The following is a 22,596-nucleotide window of genomic DNA, read 5'->3' on the forward strand; positions in this document are numbered from 1 at the left end:
CAATCTGGAGCCTATCCCAGCTGACTATGGGTGAGAGATGGGGTACACCCTGGACAAGTTGCCAGGTCATCACAGGGCCGACACATAGAGACAAACAACCATTCACACCTACGGTCAATTTAGAGCCACCAATTAGCCTAACCTGCATGTCTTTGGACTGTGTGGGAAACCAGATCACCCAGAGGAAACCCACGCAGACACAGGGAGAACATGCAAACTCCACACAGAAAGGCCTCCCTTGGCCACTGGGCTCAAACCCAGAACCTTCTTGCTGGGAGACAACAGTGCTAACCACTACACCACCATGGCACAGCAAGTACTGTAGCACTATTTTATGCTAATTATATTTCCTTTTCATAGACAAAGTAAACTCGCTCTAATCCAAAGGAACAATTGATGGAGATAAATTACACAAGGCACAGCATACTTTGGCAAAGTTAAATCACCTCCCAATATTTTTTCAGTTCCACCAAGTCATAAGTCTTATCTCTATTGTACAGCTCTATTTGAGATATTTGTACCCCAGTGAGTTCCGTCTGGCAACACTTTCAGTGTGTGTCTCTGCTGGAAAGGTTTCAGGCACAATTTCATTTAACTCTGGTACGTCTGTGAAACAAAAAGTGCAAAAGTAAAAGGAAGTTACTGGGTTACTAGAACGGCATTACTAGTATCTCACCTGACAAAGTTGACCCATATTGTTCTCCTTGTGTATCCACTATTGTACAGTGGTGCTCAAAAGTTTGTGAGCCCTTTAGAATTTTCTATATTGCTGCATAAATATGACCTAAAACATCATCAGATTTTCACACAAGTCCTAAAAGTAGATAAAGAGAACCCAGTTAAACAAATGAGACAAAAATATTGTACTTGGTTATTTATTTATTGAGGAAAGTGATCCAATATTACATATCTGTGAGTGGCAAAAGTATGTGAACCTTTGCTTTCAGTATCTGGTGTGACCCCCTTGTGCAGCAATAACTGCAACTAAACGTTTGCGGTAACTGTTGATCAGTGCACATGGAATTTTAGCCCATTCCTCCGTACAGAACAGCTTCAACTCTGGGATGTTGGTGGGTTTCCTCACATGAACTGTTCACTTCAGGTCCTTCCACAACAGTTCGATTGGATTAAGGTCAGGACTTTGACTTGGCCATTCCAAAACATTAACTTTATTCTTCTTTAACCATTCTTTGGTAGAACGACTTGTGTGCTTAGGGTTATTGTCTTGCTGCATGACTCACCTTCTCTTGAGATTCAGTTCATGGACAGATGTCCTGACATTTTCCTTTAGAATTCACTGCTATAATTCAGAATTCATTGTTCCATCAATGATGGCAAGCCATCCTGGCCCAGAGGCAGCAAAACAGACCCAAACCATGATACTACCACCACCATGTTTCACAGATGGGATAAGATTCTTATGCTGGAATGCAGTGTTTTCCTTTCTCCAAACATAACGCTTCTCATTGAAACCAAAAACTTCTATTTTGGTCTCATCTGTCCACAAAGCATTTTTCCAATAGCCTTCTGGCTTGTCCAAATAATCTTAAGCAAACTGCAGACGAGCAGCAATGTTCTTTTTGGAGAGCAGTGGCTTTCTCCTTGCAACCCTGCCATGCACATCATTGTTGTTCAGTGTTTTCCTGATGGCGAACTCATGAACATTAACGTTAGCCAATGTGAGAGAGGCCTGCAGTTGCTTAGAAGTTACCCTGGGGTCCTTTGTGACCTCGCTGACTATTACACGCCTTGCTCTTGGAGTGATCTTTGTTGGTCGACCACTCCTGGGGAGGGTAACAATGATCTTGAATTTCCTTCATTTGTACACAATCTGTCTGACTGTGGATTGGTGGAGTCCAAACTCTTTAGAGATGGTTTTGTAACCTTTTCCAGCCTGATGAGCATCAACAACGCTTTTTCTGAGGTCCTCAGAAATCTTCTTTGTTCGTGCTATGATACACTTCCACAAACGTGTTGTGAAGATAAGACTGATAGATCCCTGTTCTTTAAATAAAACAGGGTGCCCACTCACACCTGATTGTCATCCCATTGATTGAAAACACCTGACTCTAATTTCACCTTCAAATTAACAAAGCAAACATTTAAAATGAAATGAAACTTTAATCCTTTCTGAAAACTGAAACATGGGTTCTCAGTATGGTCATGAGGGCATGCATTCTCCCGAAAAACTGCTTCCTTCCATTCTGCCATCAACTGAACAATCGTGTTCAAATAATGTTGCTGAGAAATTGAACTTGATTTTATGCAGTCCATGGACGTGATGTGACCCTAGTGATTATTAATAGGCTGTCTCAATGTCACCTGCGGAAAAACCAATCATGTTTTATAAAAGAAAACAAAAAACATCCACTTTCAAAGCTGCTTCATAGTAACAAGTAACGAGAACCTTGATAGAAATATAGTGGAGTGAAAAGTATAATATTTGTCTTTCAAATGTAGTGAAGTTAAAGTCATAAGTTTCCAACAAAAATGAAACTCAAGTAAAGTACAGATACTCAAAAAGTGTACTTAAGTACAGTACTCAAGTAAATGTACTTTGTTACTGTCCACCTCTGCTGAGCACTGGGGTCCAGGTGGACCCCATGATAACAGCATGAAACTTAAGGTCTAGTTGGGCAGTTTTTCAGCCACAAAATCACTTGGCTATTCATTCAAGTGGGTACGAACATAAATTTCACTCGAACAAAATATCAGAGTGCATGTCTAACAATATTTCAACACATTCGTCACAACGAACACTTTGCAGACATTGTTGAACAGATAGTGCAGCATTCCTGGGGTATGCGGACAATGGAGCACAGTGGGATCTAGCAGGGCAAAATGAAGGTGTGTGGCAGGTGCTAATTGCGAGCGCTGTCCTTTTTTTTTAACCTCCTTGGTATCTGCAACAAACTAGACAAAAAGAGTGAAATGAATTCTGTTAATGTTGGTGAGTATATTGTTTGAATAAAGTGTGGCTGAAAATTAGATAGTCCGGCTAGGGTCCACATGGACCCCAAATGAAAATTCATCCATCCATAACTGCTTATCCTGTGCAGGGTCGCAGGCAAGCTGGAGCCTAGCCAAGCTGACTATGGGTGAGAGCAGGGGCGCCGCCAGAAATTTTGGGCCCCATGAAAGATTAGAATTTTGGGCCCCCCAACTTTGCCCACCCTCGTCACAATTGCACTATTGTCATTATTTGACTTTTGATAGTGGTTTGGTAGGGCGGAGGTCCCCCTGAGGCTGAATCTGTGCATATTTAGGGCACCCCATTAGTTATGAAACTGGTTATTAGCACTAGTTATTAGCACCAGCATAACGTAATATTTCATCTTGTTTATCACACAAGTCAGTTCAGTTATTAAAATGGAAAAAATGTCACTGTACAAACTGTAAAAGTGTTCTCTTGATAGGCTAATCCAACCACGTTCATACTGTTCATTTACCATTCGCTAATATTTTGAACACACATGTGAGCGATAGCTACCTTTCTTTGGGAAAAACTGAGTGACCAGTTGCCTGCCTCTCCGGTCCCTCTCAGCTTTCAGCTGCCTTTCTTTATGTTTTTGACAGCCACTCTTCATATTTAGCAATCATAGACTGTGCGCACTCCACTGCTGGCTGGCTGGCTGCTGCACCGCGACACAGCAGCAAGTAGCGTTGCACTGATCAGCACACAGATTTAACGCATCACGCTTCTACCAGAACTGGACCGTACCATTTCGCAAAAGGGGGAGGGTTAAATGACAATATGTTGAAGAACTCAAGAAATAGACAACCTTGTTCAATTAGCTCATTTTACCAGATGGAATATTGCATTGTTGTTATTTCAAAAGTCTTATTAAAATCATTAAAAGCATATTATCAGCCCCTTAAAGGGCCCCATGGCAGTGCTGGGCCCCTAGAATTGTTCTAACCTTTCCCCCCCGGCGGCGCCCATGGGTGAGAGGCAGGGTACACCCTGGACAAGTCACTAGATCATGGCAGGGCTGACACACAGAGACAAACAACCATTCACACTCACATTCACACCTACGGTCAATTTAGAGCCACCAATTAGCCTAACCTGCATGTCTTTGGACTGTGTGGGAAACCAGATCACCCAGAGGAAACCCACGCAGACACAGGGAGAACATGCAAACTCCACACAGAAAGGCCTCCCTTGGCCACTGGGCTCAAACCCAGAACCTTCTTGCTGGGAGACAACAGTGCTAACCACTACACCACCATGGCACAGCAAGTACTGTAGCACTATTTTATGCTAATTATATTTCCTTTTCATAGACAAAGTAAACTCGCTCTAATCCAAAGGAACAATTGATGGAGATAAATTACACAAGGCACAGCATACTTTGGCAAAGTTAAATCACCTCCCAATATTTTTTCAGTTCCACCAAGTCATAAGTCTTATCTCTATTGTACAGCTCTATTTGAGATATTTGTACCCCAGTGAGTTCCGTCTGGCAACACTTTCAGTGTGTGTCTCTGCTGGAAAGGTTTCAGGCACAATTTCATTTAACTCTGGTACGTCTGTGAAACAAAAAGTGCAAAAGTAAAAGGAAGTTACTGGGTTACTAGAACGGCATTACTAGTATCTCACCTGACAAAGTTGACCCATATTGTTCTCCTTGTGTATCCACTATTGTACAGTGGTGCTCAAAAGTTTGTGAGCCCTTTAGAATTTTCTATATTGCTGCATAAATATGACCTAAAACATCATCAGATTTTCACACAAGTCCTAAAAGTAGATAAAGAGAACCCAGTTAAACAAATGAGACAAAAATATTGTACTTGGTTATTTATTTATTGAGGAAAGTGATCCAATATTACATATCTGTGAGTGGCAAAAGTATGTGAACCTTTGCTTTCAGTATCTGGTGTGACCCCCTTGTGCAGCAATAACTGCAACTAAACGTTTGCGGTAACTGTTGATCAGTGCACATGGAATTTTAGCCCATTCCTCCGTACAGAACAGCTTCAACTCTGGGATGTTGGTGGGTTTCCTCACATGAACTGTTCACTTCAGGTCCTTCCACAACAGTTCGATTGGATTAAGGTCAGGACTTTGACTTGGCCATTCCAAAACATTAACTTTATTCTTCTTTAACCATTCTTTGGTAGAACGACTTGTGTGCTTAGGGTTATTGTCTTGCTGCATGACTCACCTTCTCTTGAGATTCAGTTCATGGACAGATGTCCTGACATTTTCCTTTAGAATTCACTGCTATAATTCAGAATTCATTGTTCCATCAATGATGGCAAGCCATCCTGGCCCAGAGGCAGCAAAACAGACCCAAACCATGATACTACCACCACCATGTTTCACAGATGGGATAAGATTCTTATGCTGGAATGCAGTGTTTTCCTTTCTCCAAACATAACGCTTCTCATTGAAACCAAAAACTTCTATTTTGGTCTCATCTGTCCACAAAGCATTTTTCCAATAGCCTTCTGGCTTGTCCAAATAATCTTAAGCAAACTGCAGACGAGCAGCAATGTTCTTTTTGGAGAGCAGTGGCTTTCTCCTTGCAACCCTGCCATGCACATCATTGTTGTTCAGTGTTTTCCTGATGGCGAACTCATGAACATTAACGTTAGCCAATGTGAGAGAGGCCTGCAGTTGCTTAGAAGTTACCCTGGGGTCCTTTGTGACCTCGCTGACTATTACACGCCTTGCTCTTGGAGTGATCTTTGTTGGTCGACCACTCCTGGGGAGGGTAACAATGATCTTGAATTTCCTTCATTTGTACACAATCTGTCTGACTGTGGATTGGTGGAGTCCAAACTCTTTAGAGATGGTTTTGTAACCTTTTCCAGCCTGATGAGCATCAACAACGCTTTTTCTGAGGTCCTCAGAAATCTTCTTTGTTCGTGCTATGATACACTTCCACAAACGTGTTGTGAAGATAAGACTGATAGATCCCTGTTCTTTAAATAAAACAGGGTGCCCACTCACACCTGATTGTCATCCCATTGATTGAAAACACCTGACTCTAATTTCACCTTCAAATTAACAAAGCAAACATTTAAAATGAAATGAAACTTTAATCCTTTCTGAAAACTGAAACATGGGTTCTCAGTATGGTCATGAGGGCATGCATTCTCCCGAAAAACTGCTTCCTTCCATTCTGCCATCAACTGAACAATCGTGTTCAAATAATGTTGCTGAGAAATTGAACTTGATTTTATGCAGTCCATGGACGTGATGTGACCCTAGTGATTATTAATAGGCTGTCTCAATGTCACCTGCGGAAAAACCAATCATGTTTTATAAAAGAAAACAAAAAACATCCACTTTCAAAGCTGCTTCATAGTAACAAGTAACGAGAACCTTGATAGAAATATAGTGGAGTGAAAAGTATAATATTTGTCTTTCAAATGTAGTGAAGTTAAAGTCATAAGTTTCCAACAAAAATGAAACTCAAGTAAAGTACAGATACTCAAAAAGTGTACTTAAGTACAGTACTCAAGTAAATGTACTTTGTTACTGTCCACCTCTGCTGAGCACTGGGGTCCAGGTGGACCCCATGATAACAGCATGAAACTTAAGGTCTAGTTGGGCAGTTTTTCAGCCACAAAATCACTTGGCTATTCATTCAAGTGGGTACGAACATAAATTTCACTCGAACAAAATATCAGAGTGCATGTCTAACAATATTTCAACACATTCGTCACAACGAACACTTTGCAGACATTGTTGAACAGATAGTGCAGCATTCCTGGGGTATGCGGACAATGGAGCACAGTGGGATCTAGCAGGGCAAAATGAAGGTGTGTGGCAGGTGCTAATTGCGAGCGCTGTCCTTTTTTTTTAACCTCCTTGGTATCTGCAACAAACTAGACAAAAAGAGTGAAATGAATTCTGTTAATGTTGGTGAGTATATTGTTTGAATAAAGTGTGGCTGAAAATTAGATAGTCCGGCTAGGGTCCACATGGACCCCAAATGAAAATTCATCCATCCATAACTGCTTATCCTGTGCAGGGTCGCAGGCAAGCTGGAGCCTAGCCAAGCTGACTATGGGTGAGAGCAGGGGCGCCGCCAGAAATTTTGGGCCCCATGAAAGATTAGAATTTTGGGCCCCCCAACTTTGCCCACCCTCGTCACAATTGCACTATTGTCATTATTTGACTTTTGATAGTGGTTTGGTAGGGCGGAGGTCCCCCTGAGGCTGAATCTGTGCATATTTAGGGCACCCCATTAGTTATGAAACTGGTTATTAGCACTAGTTATTAGCACCAGCATAACGTAATATTTCATCTTGTTTATCACACAAGTCAGTTCAGTTATTAAAATGGAAAAAATGTCACTGTACAAACTGTAAAAGTGTTCTCTTGATAGGCTAATCCAACCACGTTCATACTGTTCATTTACCATTCGCTAATATTTTGAACACACATGTGAGCGATAGCTACCTTTCTTTGGGAAAAACTGAGTGACCAGTTGCCTGCCTCTCCGGTCCCTCTCAGCTTTCAGCTGCCTTTCTTTATGTTTTTGACAGCCACTCTTCATATTTAGCGATCATAGACTGTGCGCACTCCACTGCTGGCTGGCTGGCTGCTGCACCGCGACACAGCAGCAAGTAGCGTTGCACTGATCAGCACACAGATTTAACGCATCACGCTTCTACCAGAACTGGACCGTACCATTTCGCAAAAGGGGGAGGGTTAAATGACAATATGTTGAAGAACTCAAGAAATAGACAACCTTGTTCAATTAGCTCATTTTACCAGATGGAATATTGCATTGTTGTTATTTCAAAAGTCTTATTAAAATCATTAAAAGCATATTATCAGCCCCTTAAAGGGCCCCATGGCAGTGCTGGGCCCCTAGAATTGTTCTAACCTTTCCCCCCCGGCGGCGCCCATGGGTGAGAGGCAGGGTACACCCTGGACAAGTCACTAGATCATGGCAGGGCTGACACACAGAGACAAACAACCATTCACACTCACATTCACACCTACGGTCAATTTAGAGTCACCAGTTAACCTAACCTGCATGTCTTTGGACTGTGGGGGAAACCGGAGCACCTGGAGGAAACCCGAGGGCCTCATCGGCTGCTGGGCTTGAACCCAGAACCTTCTTGCTGTAAGGTGACAGTGCTAACCACTACACCACTGTGCCGCCCAAATGAAAATCTATTATAGAAATTATATAAATGCGGTGCAACACAATAATCTGTAGTGTGTGGAGTGACAACCTGGTTTGTGACAACTACCTAATATAGCAGACAAAAAAATTTGGTAACATAAAAAATATTACAAAATATGTAGTGCTGGGGTTTGTGCGGACCCCAAGTGTACTGATTAGGGCTAAGCGTCACTTAACATTGTTTTTATGTACTAGATAGTCATAATTATCATAATTATTAGTTTTTTCAATGTATTTATAGCTCTAAACACTATTTATTAGTAGTTTTAATTTATGAGGTCCTTTTTGAAAATCATGTATCATGAAAAAGTTTCCTCAATAATAATAATAATAACAATAATAGGCGGCACGGTGGTGTAGTGGTTAGCGCTGTCGCCTCACAGCAAGAAGGTCTGGGTTCGAGCCCCGTGGCTGGCGAGGGCCTTTCTGTGTGGAGTTTGCATGTTCTCCCCGTGTCCGCGTGGGTTTCCTCCGGGTGCTCCGGTTTCCCCCACAGTCCAAAGACATGCAGGTTAGGTTAACTGGTGACTCTAAATTGACCGTAGGTGTGAATGTGAGTGTGAATGGTTGTCTGTGTCTATGTGTCAGCCCTGTGATGACCTGGCGACTTGTCCAGGGTGTACCCCGCCTTTCGCCCGTAGTCAGCTGGGATAGACTCCAGCTTGCCTGCAACCCTGTAGAACAGGATAAAGCGGCTAGAGATAATGAGATGAGATAATAATAATAATAATAATAATTATTATTATTATTATTATTATTATTATTATTAAAACTTGCTAAGGTTTGCACTGCTTCTAATCTGGCTTTCTTGGCAGATCTTTCATTTATCCTGTTGCTTCTCGATATTGTGAGATGAGTTTTCTTTCATCTTGGTCTTGTCATGTCCTAATTTGAGTGTTGGTGCCCAATCTGGATTTGTTTTATCGCGTATTGTAGGTTTGCCGGTGCTCCTGCAAGGTGAGAAGCAGAGTATTTGCATTAAAGCTCAGAAGTTCAATTTAATCAGCAGAAAACATCGCGTTAATTCGCAATGAACTCTTACCAGATATAAAGTGGTCACAGTTAAGTCCTTACGATGTACAGTATGTTTTTGAACCACAGCGTACACACGGCGTTTTCTGGACAGTGCTTCATCTGTTTTTTCGCTGTTTTTATGTATTTTGGGAATTCTGAAGAACTGTTTCTCTTTGTCACTAGTAGCATTATTATCGCAATTATATCCCACGCACACAAAGTAGGCATTGTCTTTCTTCAAAGGCAATAAACTCAAAAGAAAATCATAAAGTGTTTCAGCAGTTCACATGTGATGCACTGGTTCCTGGTTGTTGTTATCATCCAACTTGGTGGACTTCTGGGTTGGGACGTCAAGCATGACGTCACTTGCTAATGAAGAATAACAGCAAACCCCAAAGTGTTTAATTCATTACATACTCAACTTCCAATTGAATTTTTTGGAACTCTCTTCAAACTTTTTGTCGAATTACTTTATTGCCACAAGTCTGTTATAAAATTAGTCAGGACACTGTTGGGTTTCTGTATATGGTGTATTATGACTATGTGTTTAGCTGCTGCTAAGCAGGATGATGGGAAAACGGAGGGGTGTGAGCCCGCTGCTGGGCAAACAATTCACATCTCTCCATAATCACATTGTTCCAGAGATAACATGCAGACAGGACTAAAGAACTAAAGCAAAAGCTTTTTTGATAGTAAAACACTATATATAACTGCCACAAAAAAAAGACATTTAAACCTAGTAAAAAAAGAAATACGTAAGAAACCTGCAAATTATTAAAGTGCTGAGTGTCTACTTTCGCGTGAGCCATTAACCCCTACTGTGAAGTGTGACATCATGAATAAATTCAACGCTCAACACGGGCACTACCAAAACCGGGAAATTCCTTTTTTTTTTTGGCCCTCTGGTAAAAACCGCTAAGTTTCAGGAATTGGCTTTGAGTTAAATACTCTGTAGTTAAATATAGAATACAAAAAAAATACAGTAATATAGAATAATGTATAAGTCAACTGAATGGATCTAAATGGAAAAGGTTTTTCTTTTTATTATATTATTAATTAGGGTGGCATGGTGGTATAGTGATTAGCACTGTCGCCTCACAGCAGGAAGGTTCTGGGTTTGAATCCAGCAGCTGATGGGGGCCTTTCCTTTCTGTGTGGAGTTTGCATGTTCTCCCCATATCTGTGTGGGTTTCCTCCGGGTGCTCCGGTTTCCCCCACAGTCCAAAGACATGCAGGTTAGGTTAACTGGTGGCTGTAAATTAACCGTAGGTGTGAGTGTGAATGGTTGTTTGTCTCTATGTGTCAGCCCTGCGATGACCTGGTGACTTGTCCAGGGTGTACCCCACCTCTCACCCATAGTCAGCTGGGATAGGCTCCAGCTTGCCTACAACCCTGCACAGGATAAGCGGTTACAGAAAATGGATGGATGGATATTATTAATTAGCTAAATGTAACACACAACATACAGTACTGGGCAAAAGTCTTAGGCACCCTATTTTTTTTTCCATACAAACTTTGTTATAGATTTCTATTTTATGACTTCTACATTAGGGCGGCACGGTGGTGTAGTGATTAGCGCTGTCGCCTCACAGCAAGAAGGTCCGGGTTTGAGCCCCGTGGCCGGCGAGGGCCTTTCTGTATGGAGTTTGCATGTTCTCCGCGTGGGTGTGCTCCGGTTTCCCCCAGTCCAAAGACATGCAGGTTAGGTTAACTGGTGACTCTAAATTGACCGTATGTGTGAATGTGAGTGTGAATGGTTGTCTGTGTCTATGTGTCAGCCCTGTGATGACCTGGCGACTTGTCCAGGGTTTACCCCGCCTTTCGCCTGTAGTCAGCTGGGATAGGCTCCAGCTTGCCTGCGACCCTGTAGAACAGGATAAAGCCGCTAGAGATAATGAGATGAGATGAGACTTCTACATTATCAAGTCACTACAAAAACATTTTAGAGTTCAAAACGTTCATTTTTCAGCACAAAATTAAATGTTACAGAAAACAAATGTTTGTATCTGAGCAGCATATTACATTATTACATAAGAGAGCACTTTTCAGATTAAAAAAGAAAACATAATAAAGGATACTGGGTTTTGGTGCAAAATTAAGAAGCAAATGTGACAGTCAAAGTGTCCAGAAGAACTGTGGCTGGTTCTGCAAGATGCTCAGTAAAACCTACAGATCATTTCCTTATCAAACTGCACTCAGGGTCGTCTCACACCAAATACTGACTTTTTTTTCATTTATTATGGTTTACTGCTTACTGTTTATAGTATTTTTATGCCTCCGCCACCGTAAGGTGCAGGAGGCATTATGTTTTTGGGTTGTCCGTCTGTCCGTGCGTCCATCTGTGCGTGCGTCCGTCCCGAAACATTGTGAACGCGATATCTCAAAAGCTAATAAAAGGAATTTCACCAAACTTTCACCATTTGTGCGCTTTGGGACAAACATGAACTGATTAGATTTTGAGATCAAAAGGTCTAAGGTCAAGGTCACTGTGAGGTCAAATGTCTGTCCGCAAACCTTGTGAACATAATATCTCCAAGGCAGATGAAAGGAATTTCACCAAACTTTCACCATTTGTGCATTTGGGAACAAAGATAAACTGATTAGATTTTGAGATCAAAAGGTCTAAGGTCAAGGTCACTGTGAGGTCAAATGTCTGTCTGTGTGTGTCCGTCCCAAAACCTTGTGAACGCGATATCTCAAAGGCTAATGAAAGGGATTTCACCAAACTTTCACCATTCGTGCACTTTGGGATAAATATGAACTGATTAGATTTTGAGATCAAAAGGTCTAAGGTCAAGGTCACTGTGAGGTCAAATGTCTGTCTGAAAACCTTGTGAACACAATGTCTCCAAGGCTGATACAAGTAATTTCACCAGGTCAAGATTACTGTGAGGTCAAATGTCCATCCCCAAATCACAACTTAATAAGACATGTAGTCTACCAGGCGGAGGCATCCCCATCGACGCCGTTGGCGTCAAGTTCTATCTAGTCTTAATGTTGAAATGTTTCATTTCATTACTTTTTAAGCCATTTTTGGTCTACAGCATTTCTTTACATGTGCCTAAGACTTTTGCACAGTACTGTATAAATGGTATTAGATAGTGGATACTAATACTGATATTTGCTCTAAGACAACTCTTGGATGACATTAATTTACAGTCCAGATGTTAATTAAATGTCCTGTTACAATCTGAGAGTGGACAATGAACAAGTTGTTAAATAGGACGATCTAGAGCTTGAATTCAATCAATAGTCCATGGGCTGGAAAAAAAAAACGTTGGTGCTTCGTTGTCTGACGTTTACCACTGCCCTCCACCGTTCTCCATCTTGTGTGGCTCCGTCATCTGGTGAAGGGTCATATCTGTCCATTCTGTGATGTCATCAATCCACGCCCATCTAGGCTGCCCTTTCTGTTGCTTCCATTGACCCTACCAAGCATGATTATCTTCAACAACTGGCCGTCCTTCATCCTACACACCTGCCCAAACAGCTGAACTTTCCTCCTCTTGATGGTAGTCACAACGTCATCTTCCAGGTGCACATGCTATCGGATCTCTTTGTTTGTCACATAATGGAACCACTTCACATCACGTAACAGAGCTTGTACTGAATGCAGTTAATTCTTCATTATTTAATTACCATTAGTGAATAAGCAGTAATAAAACACTTGTTCATGTTCAGAAACTTTAGACAGGAGGTGTATGTTAATAAACTTAGGTTAGTATTACAGGAAGGGTACAGCTTTTTTTTTTTTACTCAAATCAAAAGAGTGATTCAGTGCTTTTTGATTGTTGTCCTAGATGCCACTTGTGAGCTTGTGCTCAAGCCCTCTGAACTGCTGGTGGAGTATGGAGCTTCAGCTTCAGTGGACTGTTACTACACTAAAGCTCCAAGCACCCACACAAGAATGGGCTGGAAGGCGTCTCAGGGAGCAGTGGACATGATAGAAAACGTCCAGCTCATCACCTGGAAGGTGGACAGCCTCGTGCACTGGGACATACAGCCTATTTGTTATCTCAACACATTGGCAGGGCACTGTCAAACGAAGCTCCCAGTAACTGTTTACAGTAAGAAGGTCTTTCTTACATATTTCTTGTACAGCTAAAATAAATGGTGCAAGATTTGTTAAAGTACACTGTAACAAGTCCCTGATGTGGGTGGAGCACAGAAGCACGGCAGGTGGGAGTTGATGTTCAGACACACTCTTTATTTCCCTTATTTTTTTTTGCTTTTCAGCTTTACTCACTTACTGCTCACACACACACACACACACACACACACACACACACACACACACACACACACACACACGTGTTCTGGTTGGGAGAGCCTCCTCTCTGCTCTCTCCCTCCTTTTCTATCCTCTGTCACTGCAACAACACAGACACACAACATTAATTAACCATAGGTGCATTGACTTTGCCACTCACCTTCCCTAGCCTTGCCCTCCATTCACAAACCGACGCAAGGCCACGCCCCCGCTGCCACATACCCCCACTGCCCGACTCAGGCCGGGGAGCCGTCCAGCCTGCAGTGGACTCTCCTCCCCCGACCGGACAGAAGGTCCGCCACTACCATCTGCGCCCCCGGCCTGTGGACCACCTTGAATTTAAATGGCTGGAGGGCTAGATACCAACGGGTGATCTGCACATTGGCATCTTTCATGCAGTGGAGCCACTGGAGGAACATGTGGTCTGAACAGAGGGTGAAAGGGCACCCCAGCAGGTAGTACCGGAGGGTAAGGACTGCCCACTTGATGGCCAAGCACTCTTTCTTGATGGTGCTGTACTTACTCTCATGCATTGAGAGCTTGCAGCTGATGTACAGCACAGGGCATCCCTCACCCTCCATCTTTTGGGACAAAACGGCCCCCAGCCCTCTGTCTGATGCGTCCGTCTGCAAAATAAAGGGGAGAGAGAAGTCAGGGGAGTGTAAGAGTGGCCCCCCACACAGTGCAGCCTTTACCCTGGTGAAAGCTTGTTGGCACTGCTCTGTCCACTGGACCGGATCTGGTGTTCCCTTTTTAGTGAGATCAGTCAGCGGGCTGGTGACGTCCGAATAATTGGGTATGAATCTACGATAGTAGCCAGCCCCAGGAACTGTCTCACCCCCTTTTGGTCTTAGGCCTCAGGCAGGCCACAATCACTGCTGTCTTGTCCATTTGGGGACCTATGACCCAAGTGGAAACCCAGATACTGTACTTCCACCTGCCCAATTGCACACTTTTTCAGGTTGGCTGTGAGACCCGGACATCTTTTTTTTTTTTCTCAGTGACTCTAGGATGGCTCTAAGGTGTTCTATGTACCACGGCCAGTTCCTGCTGTATACGATTATGTCTTCTAAGTAGGCTGCTGCATAGGTCAGAGGATCTTGTCCATGAGCTGCGGAAATGTAGCGGGAGCCCCAAAAAACCCAAAAGGAAGCATGACGAACTGGGTGTAATGCAAATGATGTGGAAAAAGCTGTTTTCTCTTGGGATAGAGGAGTCAAGGGGATCTGCTAATATCCCTTCGTCAAATCCAGTGTCGAATAAAAGTGAGCCGCACCTAACTGATCAAGCAATTCATCAATGCGAGGCATTGGGTATGCATCGAATTTAGACATCATGTTGACTTTTCTATAGTCCACACAGAACCAGACCGACCCATCAGCCTTGGGAACCAGGGCCACCAGGCTGCTCCAGTCACTGTGTGACTCCTTGATTATGCCCATGCTGACATGCTGAACATGGCCTTGAGTTCATCCCAAACCACCTTTTTTTGTGTTCAGGTAAGCGGTATGCACCACCACCCCTGGGGGCATTTCAATGTGGTGTTCTATGAGGTGGGTGAGGCCAGAAAGGGGTGAGAACACGTCAGAAAATTCCTCCTGCAACTTGGCCACCTTTGCAAGTTGGGCTGGTGAGAGGTGGTCTCCACAAGGGACCGGAGTGGTTTGGGTTGTGGTTTTGGTTGTTTTTACCTCTGGCCCCAGCTCCGCCTTCTCCGGAACTACTGACCCCAATGCCACAGGGACCCCCTCATTCCAATGCTTTAATAGGTTGAGGTGTATATTTGTAGAGCCCCGCCCCATCCATTCATCTCACTTCATAGTCAACATCCCCGACTCGTCGTGTGACCTCGAAGGGCCCTTGCCACTTGGTGACTAATTTGGAACTCAATGTGGGCAATAACACGAGTACTTTGTCTCTCGGGAGTGAACTCTCTCACGTACATGCCCCTGTCGTAGAGCTGGGCTTGACGTTCTTGTGCCTGCTGCAAATTCTTCTGGGTTAAGTGCATGAGGGCGTGGAGCTTTGCGCGCAGGTCAAGAACATATTGAATTTCGTTCCTACTAGGTGAAGGTCCCTCCTCCCAATTTTCCCATGGCACGTCCAAGATACCACGCGACTTTCGCCCATATAATAATTCAAATGGGGAAAATCCCATGGAGGCTTGCAGGACCTCTCGTACTGCAAATAACAGGGGCTCGAGCCATTTGTCCCAATTACGTGCGTCGTCACTTACAAACTTCTGAATTAAATTTTTAAGTGTTTGATTAAACCTTTCTACCAAACTGTCCATTTGTGGATGATAAACGCTGGTGTGGATGGATTTAATTCCCAACAACTCATGCAGCTCACACAGGGTGCATGACATAAACGAAGTGCCTTGGTCTGTCAGGATTTTTTTCAGAATCCTGACCCAGGAGATAATAGGGAAGAGTGCTTCCGCAATACTGCGTGCTGAGATATTGCGGAGAGGCACCACTTCCGGATATCGCGTTGCATAGTCCACCAGAACAAAAATAAAGAGATATCCTCATGCTGACTGATCTAATGGCCTGACGAGATCCATACCAATTCTTTCGAAGGGGGTCTCGATTAGAGGGAGAGGGTGCAAAGGCGCTTTTGGAGTGGCCACTGTATTTATTAATTGGCATTTGCGGCACGCCACACACCACCGATGAACGTCCCCGTGAATCCCTGGCCAATAGAACTGGGCCATTATTTGGGTGAGTGTTTTATCCTGCTCTCAGTGTCCTGCCATGGGATTAAAGTGAGCTGCATGGAAGACGAGTTCCCTATGGCTCTTAGAGATTAACAACTGGGTTATTTGTTCACTGGTTTGAGTGTCCTGCGTCACTCAATACAGTCTACCTTTAATAATCGTGAAGTACGGGAAGACAGGTGCCACATTTGACTGGAGAGTTTGACCATCGATTCCTCTCACTTGGTCAAATGCATGCCACAGATGCCCCTTTTCCACCAAAGCAGTTCCAGGGCTGGTTCAGGGCCAGTGCTTAGTTTGGAACTGGGTTTTCTGTTTCCACTGACAAAGAACTGTCTCTGGGGCCAGAAAAACTGGTTCCAGGCTAGCACCAGCTCTCTGCTGGGCCAGAGGAAATAACCACTTATGTCAGCGGGGGGGCGGAGTTGTTAAGACCAACAACAATAACAAGACTGCGAAAGGTCGCTATTTTTAAGTGACAAGAAGCAGCAGCTGTACAAATGTGAAGTCATCCATTATTATTATTGTTGTTGTAGCTGCTGCTGCTGCTTCTTCTGCGTTGTTTTTGCTTCAATATTTGCACCAAGGTTTATGCAAACGTAGCGACGTAACTGACGTATACAGCAACATAATGACGTATACAGCGACGTAACTGACGTATACAGCGACGTAATGATGTGGCTTCCCTTAGCACCGCGAGCTATGGAAAAGCAAACTGGTTCTCAGCTGGCTCGCAAGTTGAACGAGTTATGAACCAGCACCAGCACTGGCCCCGAACCAGCCCTGGAACTGATTTGATGGAAAAGGGGTAAGAGTCTCGTCTCATGACTGCTGTAAAGGGAAATCCTTGAGGGAATCCCCAAGAGAGGGAGGAGGGGTGGGCTGCTCCTCACTCCTCGTATTGCCCTGACATGGTGATGACACGGATGGCTCTGTGACAGCTTCTCCAGTCAATGCCACCCCGGGATCCCCCCATGACATTTTACTGCAGGACCCACTCCGTACTACGTCTTCCATTAAGGTTTGAAACCACAGCCAATCAGTTCCCAAAATCAGTGAGTGGGTGTGACGAGGATTAACTGCCACCTTAACGCTATGCTTCTGGCCCCGAAATAGAATATGGACAGACACTAGAGGATAATTGTGAACATCCCCGTGCACACACAACACCTTCACCACTTGTGCTGTCCCCAATGCCTCACCTTGCACCAGGCTTTGGCGAATTGAGGTCTGATTACAACCGGAATCCACCAACGCATGATATGTATCCCCTTGAGCACTTGCCAGTATGCAATACATTCTGGCCCAACAGGGGGCAGCCTCTGGTGCGTCAGGGATCCAGATCACATCTCCCACCTCCATTGCGGAACCCTGACTCTGAAGATGCTCTGGCTCCCCGCTGTGCCAGCACACTGGCCCAGGCTTTCCCTCTGCACTGGTGTTATGGGCATCACTCACCTGAGGGGGAGAAGACACAGACACGGAAGAGGGAGATGGGAGGACACCACGGGTGCGACAGGCCGGCTGGGGAGGAGCCGTCCGTCGCCTCCACAGTGGGGGAATGGGGTGGGGAAAAGAGAGAGGGGGCGGAAGGAGAGAGAAAAGAAATGAGGAGAGGCTCTTTGTCCGCCTACTGTCGGAACCACCTCCAGATGGCCCTCCGCCAACTCGATGGCTCATTCTAGCGATGCCGGGCGGTGAAATTGGACTCATTCCGCTGTTCCTTCTGGAAGTCGAGAGATGAACTGTTCCAGTGCCACCAGATTGATGATCCCGAGGTCTTCCACCCTCGGCCACCGCCAGCAGGCATCCTGTAGTTGCTGGCCGAATGCGAATGGCTGGCTGACCTCCTCCAATGTCAGCATCCGGAAGCACTGGCAATGTTGTTCCGGGGAGCGGCCGACATGCTACAGGATGGCTTTCTTCAGGTTGGTGTACATAAGTCAGCTGTCAGCAGGGAGCTGCTGTGCTGTGAGTTGCACCTCGCCAGTCAGAAGCAGGAGGAGGCATGCCATGCACTGCTCAAGCGGCCATCCCCACATTTCAGCTGCTTGCTCAAAGAGAGTGAGGAAAGCTTCCAGATCATCCAGTGAGCCCATCTTCATGAGGGTGAGGTGGGGAGGGTCCGCTATGGTGATGGTCGCAGCCCCTGCTGATGCAAGCAGATGCTGGAACGCCTGGCGAGCTTCCTGCTGGGCCAGCATGAAGGCTTCAAAGCGTTGCACTTGCTCCTTCCAGAGGGCGGTCAGCACTTGATGCTGGTTCTGCTGGGCGGTAGAGAGGGCATGGATGAGCTCTTTGAATGGGGAGGACTCCATGTGGTGATTCCCTTTTGTAAACTGTGGGTGGTAAAATAGAGCAACTGGACTTGCTTGAAGATTCTTGAAGACGTTTCACCTCTCATCCGAAAGGCTTCTTCAGTTCTGTCTGACTAATAGGGAGTATCAGGTATTTATCCTCTCATGTGCCCCTTTTCCACCAAAGCAGTTCCAGGGCTGGTTCAGGGCCAGTGCTTAGTTTGGAACCGGGTTTTCTGTTTCCACTGACAAAGAACTGGCTCTGGGGCCAGAAAAACCGGTTCCAGGCTAGCACCAACTCTCTGCTGGGCCAGAGGAAATAACCACTTACGTCAGCGGGGGGCGGAGTTCTTAAGACCAACAACAATAACAAGACCGCGAAAGATCGCCATTTTTAAGCGACGAGAAGCAGCAGCTGTACAAACGTGAAGTCATCCATTATTATTATTATTGTTGTTGTTGTTGTTGCTGCTGCTTCTTCCTCTTTGTTTTTGCTTTGATATTCACACCAAGGTTTATGCAAACGTAGCGACGTAACTGACGTATACAGCGACATAATGATGTATACAGCGATGTAACTGACGTATACAGCGACATAATGACGTGGCTTCCCTTAGCACCGCGAGCTATGGAAAAGCAAACTGGTTCTCAGCTGGCTCGCAAGTTGAACGAGTTGTGAACCAGCACCAGCACTGGCCCCGAACCAGCCCTGGAACTGATTTGGTGGAAAAGGGGTAATGGATGAAAAGCAATCCTAAGGTGTCGTTGAGTTATCCTGTTGGTGTGGGTCACTGGGGGCTGGGTATGAACGGCCTAGAGTCGTTGGGGTGATCAGTGACTCTCTAGGCCATTCACACCCAGCCCCCAGTGACCCACATCAACAGGATGACTCAACGACACCTTAGGATTGCTTTTCATTCATGAGAGGATAAATACCTGATACTCCCTATTAGTCAGACAGAACTGAAGAAGCCTTTCAGATGAGAGGTAAAGCATCTTCAAGAATCTTCAAGCAAGTCCAGTTGCTCTCTTTTACCACCCACAGTTTACTATGACCTGGATGACTGAGAATCTTCACAGACATGTTCCCTTCTGTACTCCTGGTTTTCAGCACCACTGTAACAAGTCCCTGATGTGGGTGGAGCACAGAAGCACAGCAGGTGGGAGTTGATGTTCACACACACACACTCTTTATTTCCCTTATTTTTTTTGCTTTTCAGCTTTACTCCCTTGCTGCTCACACACAGTCACACACATAACACACACATGTGTGTTCTGGTCAGGAGAGCCTTCTTTTCTCTGCTCTGTCCCTCCTTTTCTATCCTCTGTCACTGCAACAACACAGACACACAACATTATTTAACCACAGGTGCGTTGACTTTGCCACTCACCTTCCCTGGCCCTGCCTCTTCTTCTCTTCTTTGCCAACACCTTATTATTCCCCTGGTTGGGGGTTGGTGGCCATGATCCCCCTCCTCCATTTCTGCCTGTCCTCGGCATCCTGTTCGTTCAACCCTAGTTCTTCCAGTCTCTCACTCAGTCCGTCTTTCCATCTCTTCAACTGGCACCCTCTGCTCCTCTTTCCCCTCACTGGCTCTTCCCATGCCTGTTTCACCACCTTATCCTTCTTTTTCCTTAAAATATTACCGTACCAGCGGAGTTTATTTTGTTCTATTACTGTTACTACACTTGCCATCACTGTTGCTCTTCTTCTCACTTCCTCGTTTCTTATCCTGTCACGCAGTGTCACTCCCAGCATTCCCTGGGCCTGCCCTTCCCTGGCCCTGCCCTCCATTCACAAACTGACGCTAAGCCACCACCCTGCTTCCACATACACTATATAGCCAAATGTTTGTGGACACCTGACCATCACACTCCTCTGTGGTTCTTCTCCAAACTCTGGCCACAAATTTTTAAACACATGATTGTATAGAATGTCTTTGTGTGCTGTATGTATGATTACAATTTCACTTCACTGGAACTAAGAGGAACAAACTTGTTTCAGCATGACAATGCCCTTGTGCACAAAGCAAGCTCCAAGAACATGTGGTTTGCAAAGGTTTGAGAGAAAGAACTCAATTGTCCCTGACCTTAACGCCACTGAACACTTTTGGGTTAAACTGGAACATTGACTGCACTAATGCTCTTATAATAATAAGAAGAAGAACAACTCGTAACCCGAGGGCTGAATTACATGTTCCATACAGCAATTATACACATATAAAAAGACTAAAAGGTGACATTATATCAAACATTTACAATATATCAACATTTACAATTGTTTAAAATAACTGCCACTTAAAAACCTTACTATTATAGTAGAAAATCTGAAGGTAAAGTTTACACATTGAATTAGGTAACTACGAGTACTGTGGCAATAATCTTCAGTTAACACATGCTGATAGGTGGGTCTAACTATGTTGAATTACTTAAAAGTTTAACGAGGTAGGGTAATGGGCTTTTAGCATAACGAGCGGTGCGTGCTGGCAATTGGTCAAGTTTTTTGTTTTGTCTTGTGATCCTGCCACTCACCTCACCCCTTAGTTGAGGTAACCAGTGTTTGTACAGTTCAGACTTAGACAGCTTCTTGGCAAAGTTCAGACACAAGGTAATGCATTGATCTTTGTGTTCTTGGAGATGTAGAGTTTCACAAGCCGCAGAGTAACTGGTAAAGTTGCTGCCTAGGATGATTTTTGCCGCTCGCACTTGGATGTTTCCTATCTTCTTTCTTTGGATAGTAGTTAGGCCTGGATGCCACAGAGGTGTAGCGTACTCCAGGACCGGATGTACAAAACATGTGTAGACAGTCACCAGGTCATGTATGGGTAGATGAAATTGCCATAGTCAGCAGAGGAGATAAAGCCTCTGATTCCTCTTCTTGGTTATTTCAGTAACATGTGCTTCCCATCTCAGGTCCGCCTGGAATGCCACTCCTAGGCACTTTGCAACACTGACAGCTTCCAGCTCATGACCATCAATGGCGAGGGGAGGTGGTGGTTGAGGGTTGCAGGCGAAGCAGACGTGCATGGCCTTACACTTGCCAGGGTTGAGTCTCATCTTGTTATTAGTGGTCCATGTAGTAAGGTCATTGAGGTCATCTAGAAGCTTGGGTGGGTCGGATATGAGCCTTGACTCGATGATATTCAAATCATCAACAAAAGCCCATGACTGAGACCTCATGTTGTCGGCTACCGCATTGACGTGGGCAATGAAGATAATTGGTCCAAGCTTTGTGCTCTGGGCTAGGCCACAGGTGAGTGTTTCTATGTTAGAGTACACCCCCTTGTATCTTGTTTTTTGTCTCTGGTCAGTGTGAAAGTCAGCAATCCATGGAACTATTTCTGGTTGAACGCCTAGCTCCAGGAGGTGATTTATTGCTGCAGTATGATCGTCTAAGTCAAAAGCTTTGCTAAAGTCCGTTAGAACCCATGTGCTGCAGGCTCCTCCCCTGTCTGCCATCTTATAGAGTTGATTGGCTAGGCTGACAAGGCAGTGTGTGGTCGACCGACATTTTAGGCACCCAAATTGACTGGGGGATATGCTGTTCTATATGTCCTGGAGGACCCATGAAGCAATAAAACTCTCACAGACCTTGGCAACAAGGGATGTCAGTGAAACAGGACGGAGCTGTTCGATGCTTGGTGGATGGGTCTTAGGGAGAGGTACAATGACTGCCTCTTTCCATTCCCGTGGTACTTTACCTTCGTGCAAGGAGGAGTTGAAAATGTTGGCAATTGGCATGCTTAAACTCATAAGCAAATTCTCTCAGAAGCATGCCATTGATTCCGTCTGGGCTGGGGGATTTCTTTGTTTTAACTAGTAGTAGTTTCCTGTAAACCTCCCAAGGCTGGACCGAGGGCAGAACAGAAGATGGCAGAAATGTTTTTAGTTTGTTAATGTCCAGCAGAGGTAAAGCTGTAGTAATGTCAGAAAACTTTTGGTTGATGACATTTGTGATTTCATGGTGGCATTCCAGGTCAACATCTTGTACTCGTACCATCATCTCCTTTCTCTGTGTGCCCATCAGGACTTTAAGCTCCTGAAACCATACACTGGGGCTTCGTTCCTTCAGCTTCTGGACTCTGTTGTTGTAGAACTGGCTTCTGGTCCTCTTGATTGCCCTTTGAATTTTGTTCTGAAGTAT

General features: G+C 44.6%; 1 protein-coding gene across 3 annotated transcripts in view; it reads left to right on the forward strand.

Annotated features, from left to right (window-relative positions):
• Positions 1–22,596, forward strand: part of LOC132900482 (hemicentin-2-like) — a 96,745-nt gene that overhangs the window by 49,973 nt on the left and 24,176 nt on the right. For all 3 annotated transcript variants that reach the window (XM_060942595.1, XM_060942594.1, XM_060942596.1), the window contains exon 10: positions 12,968–13,234. In XM_060942595.1, the coding sequence (XP_060798578.1) occupies positions 12,968–13,234 (267 nt within the window). The remainder of the gene's footprint in view (positions 1–12,967; positions 13,235–22,596) is intronic.

Source organism: Neoarius graeffei, chromosome 16 (assembly GCF_027579695.1).
Source record: "Neoarius graeffei isolate fNeoGra1 chromosome 16, fNeoGra1.pri, whole genome shotgun sequence".
NCBI lineage: Eukaryota > Metazoa > Chordata > Actinopteri > Siluriformes > Ariidae > Neoarius > Neoarius graeffei.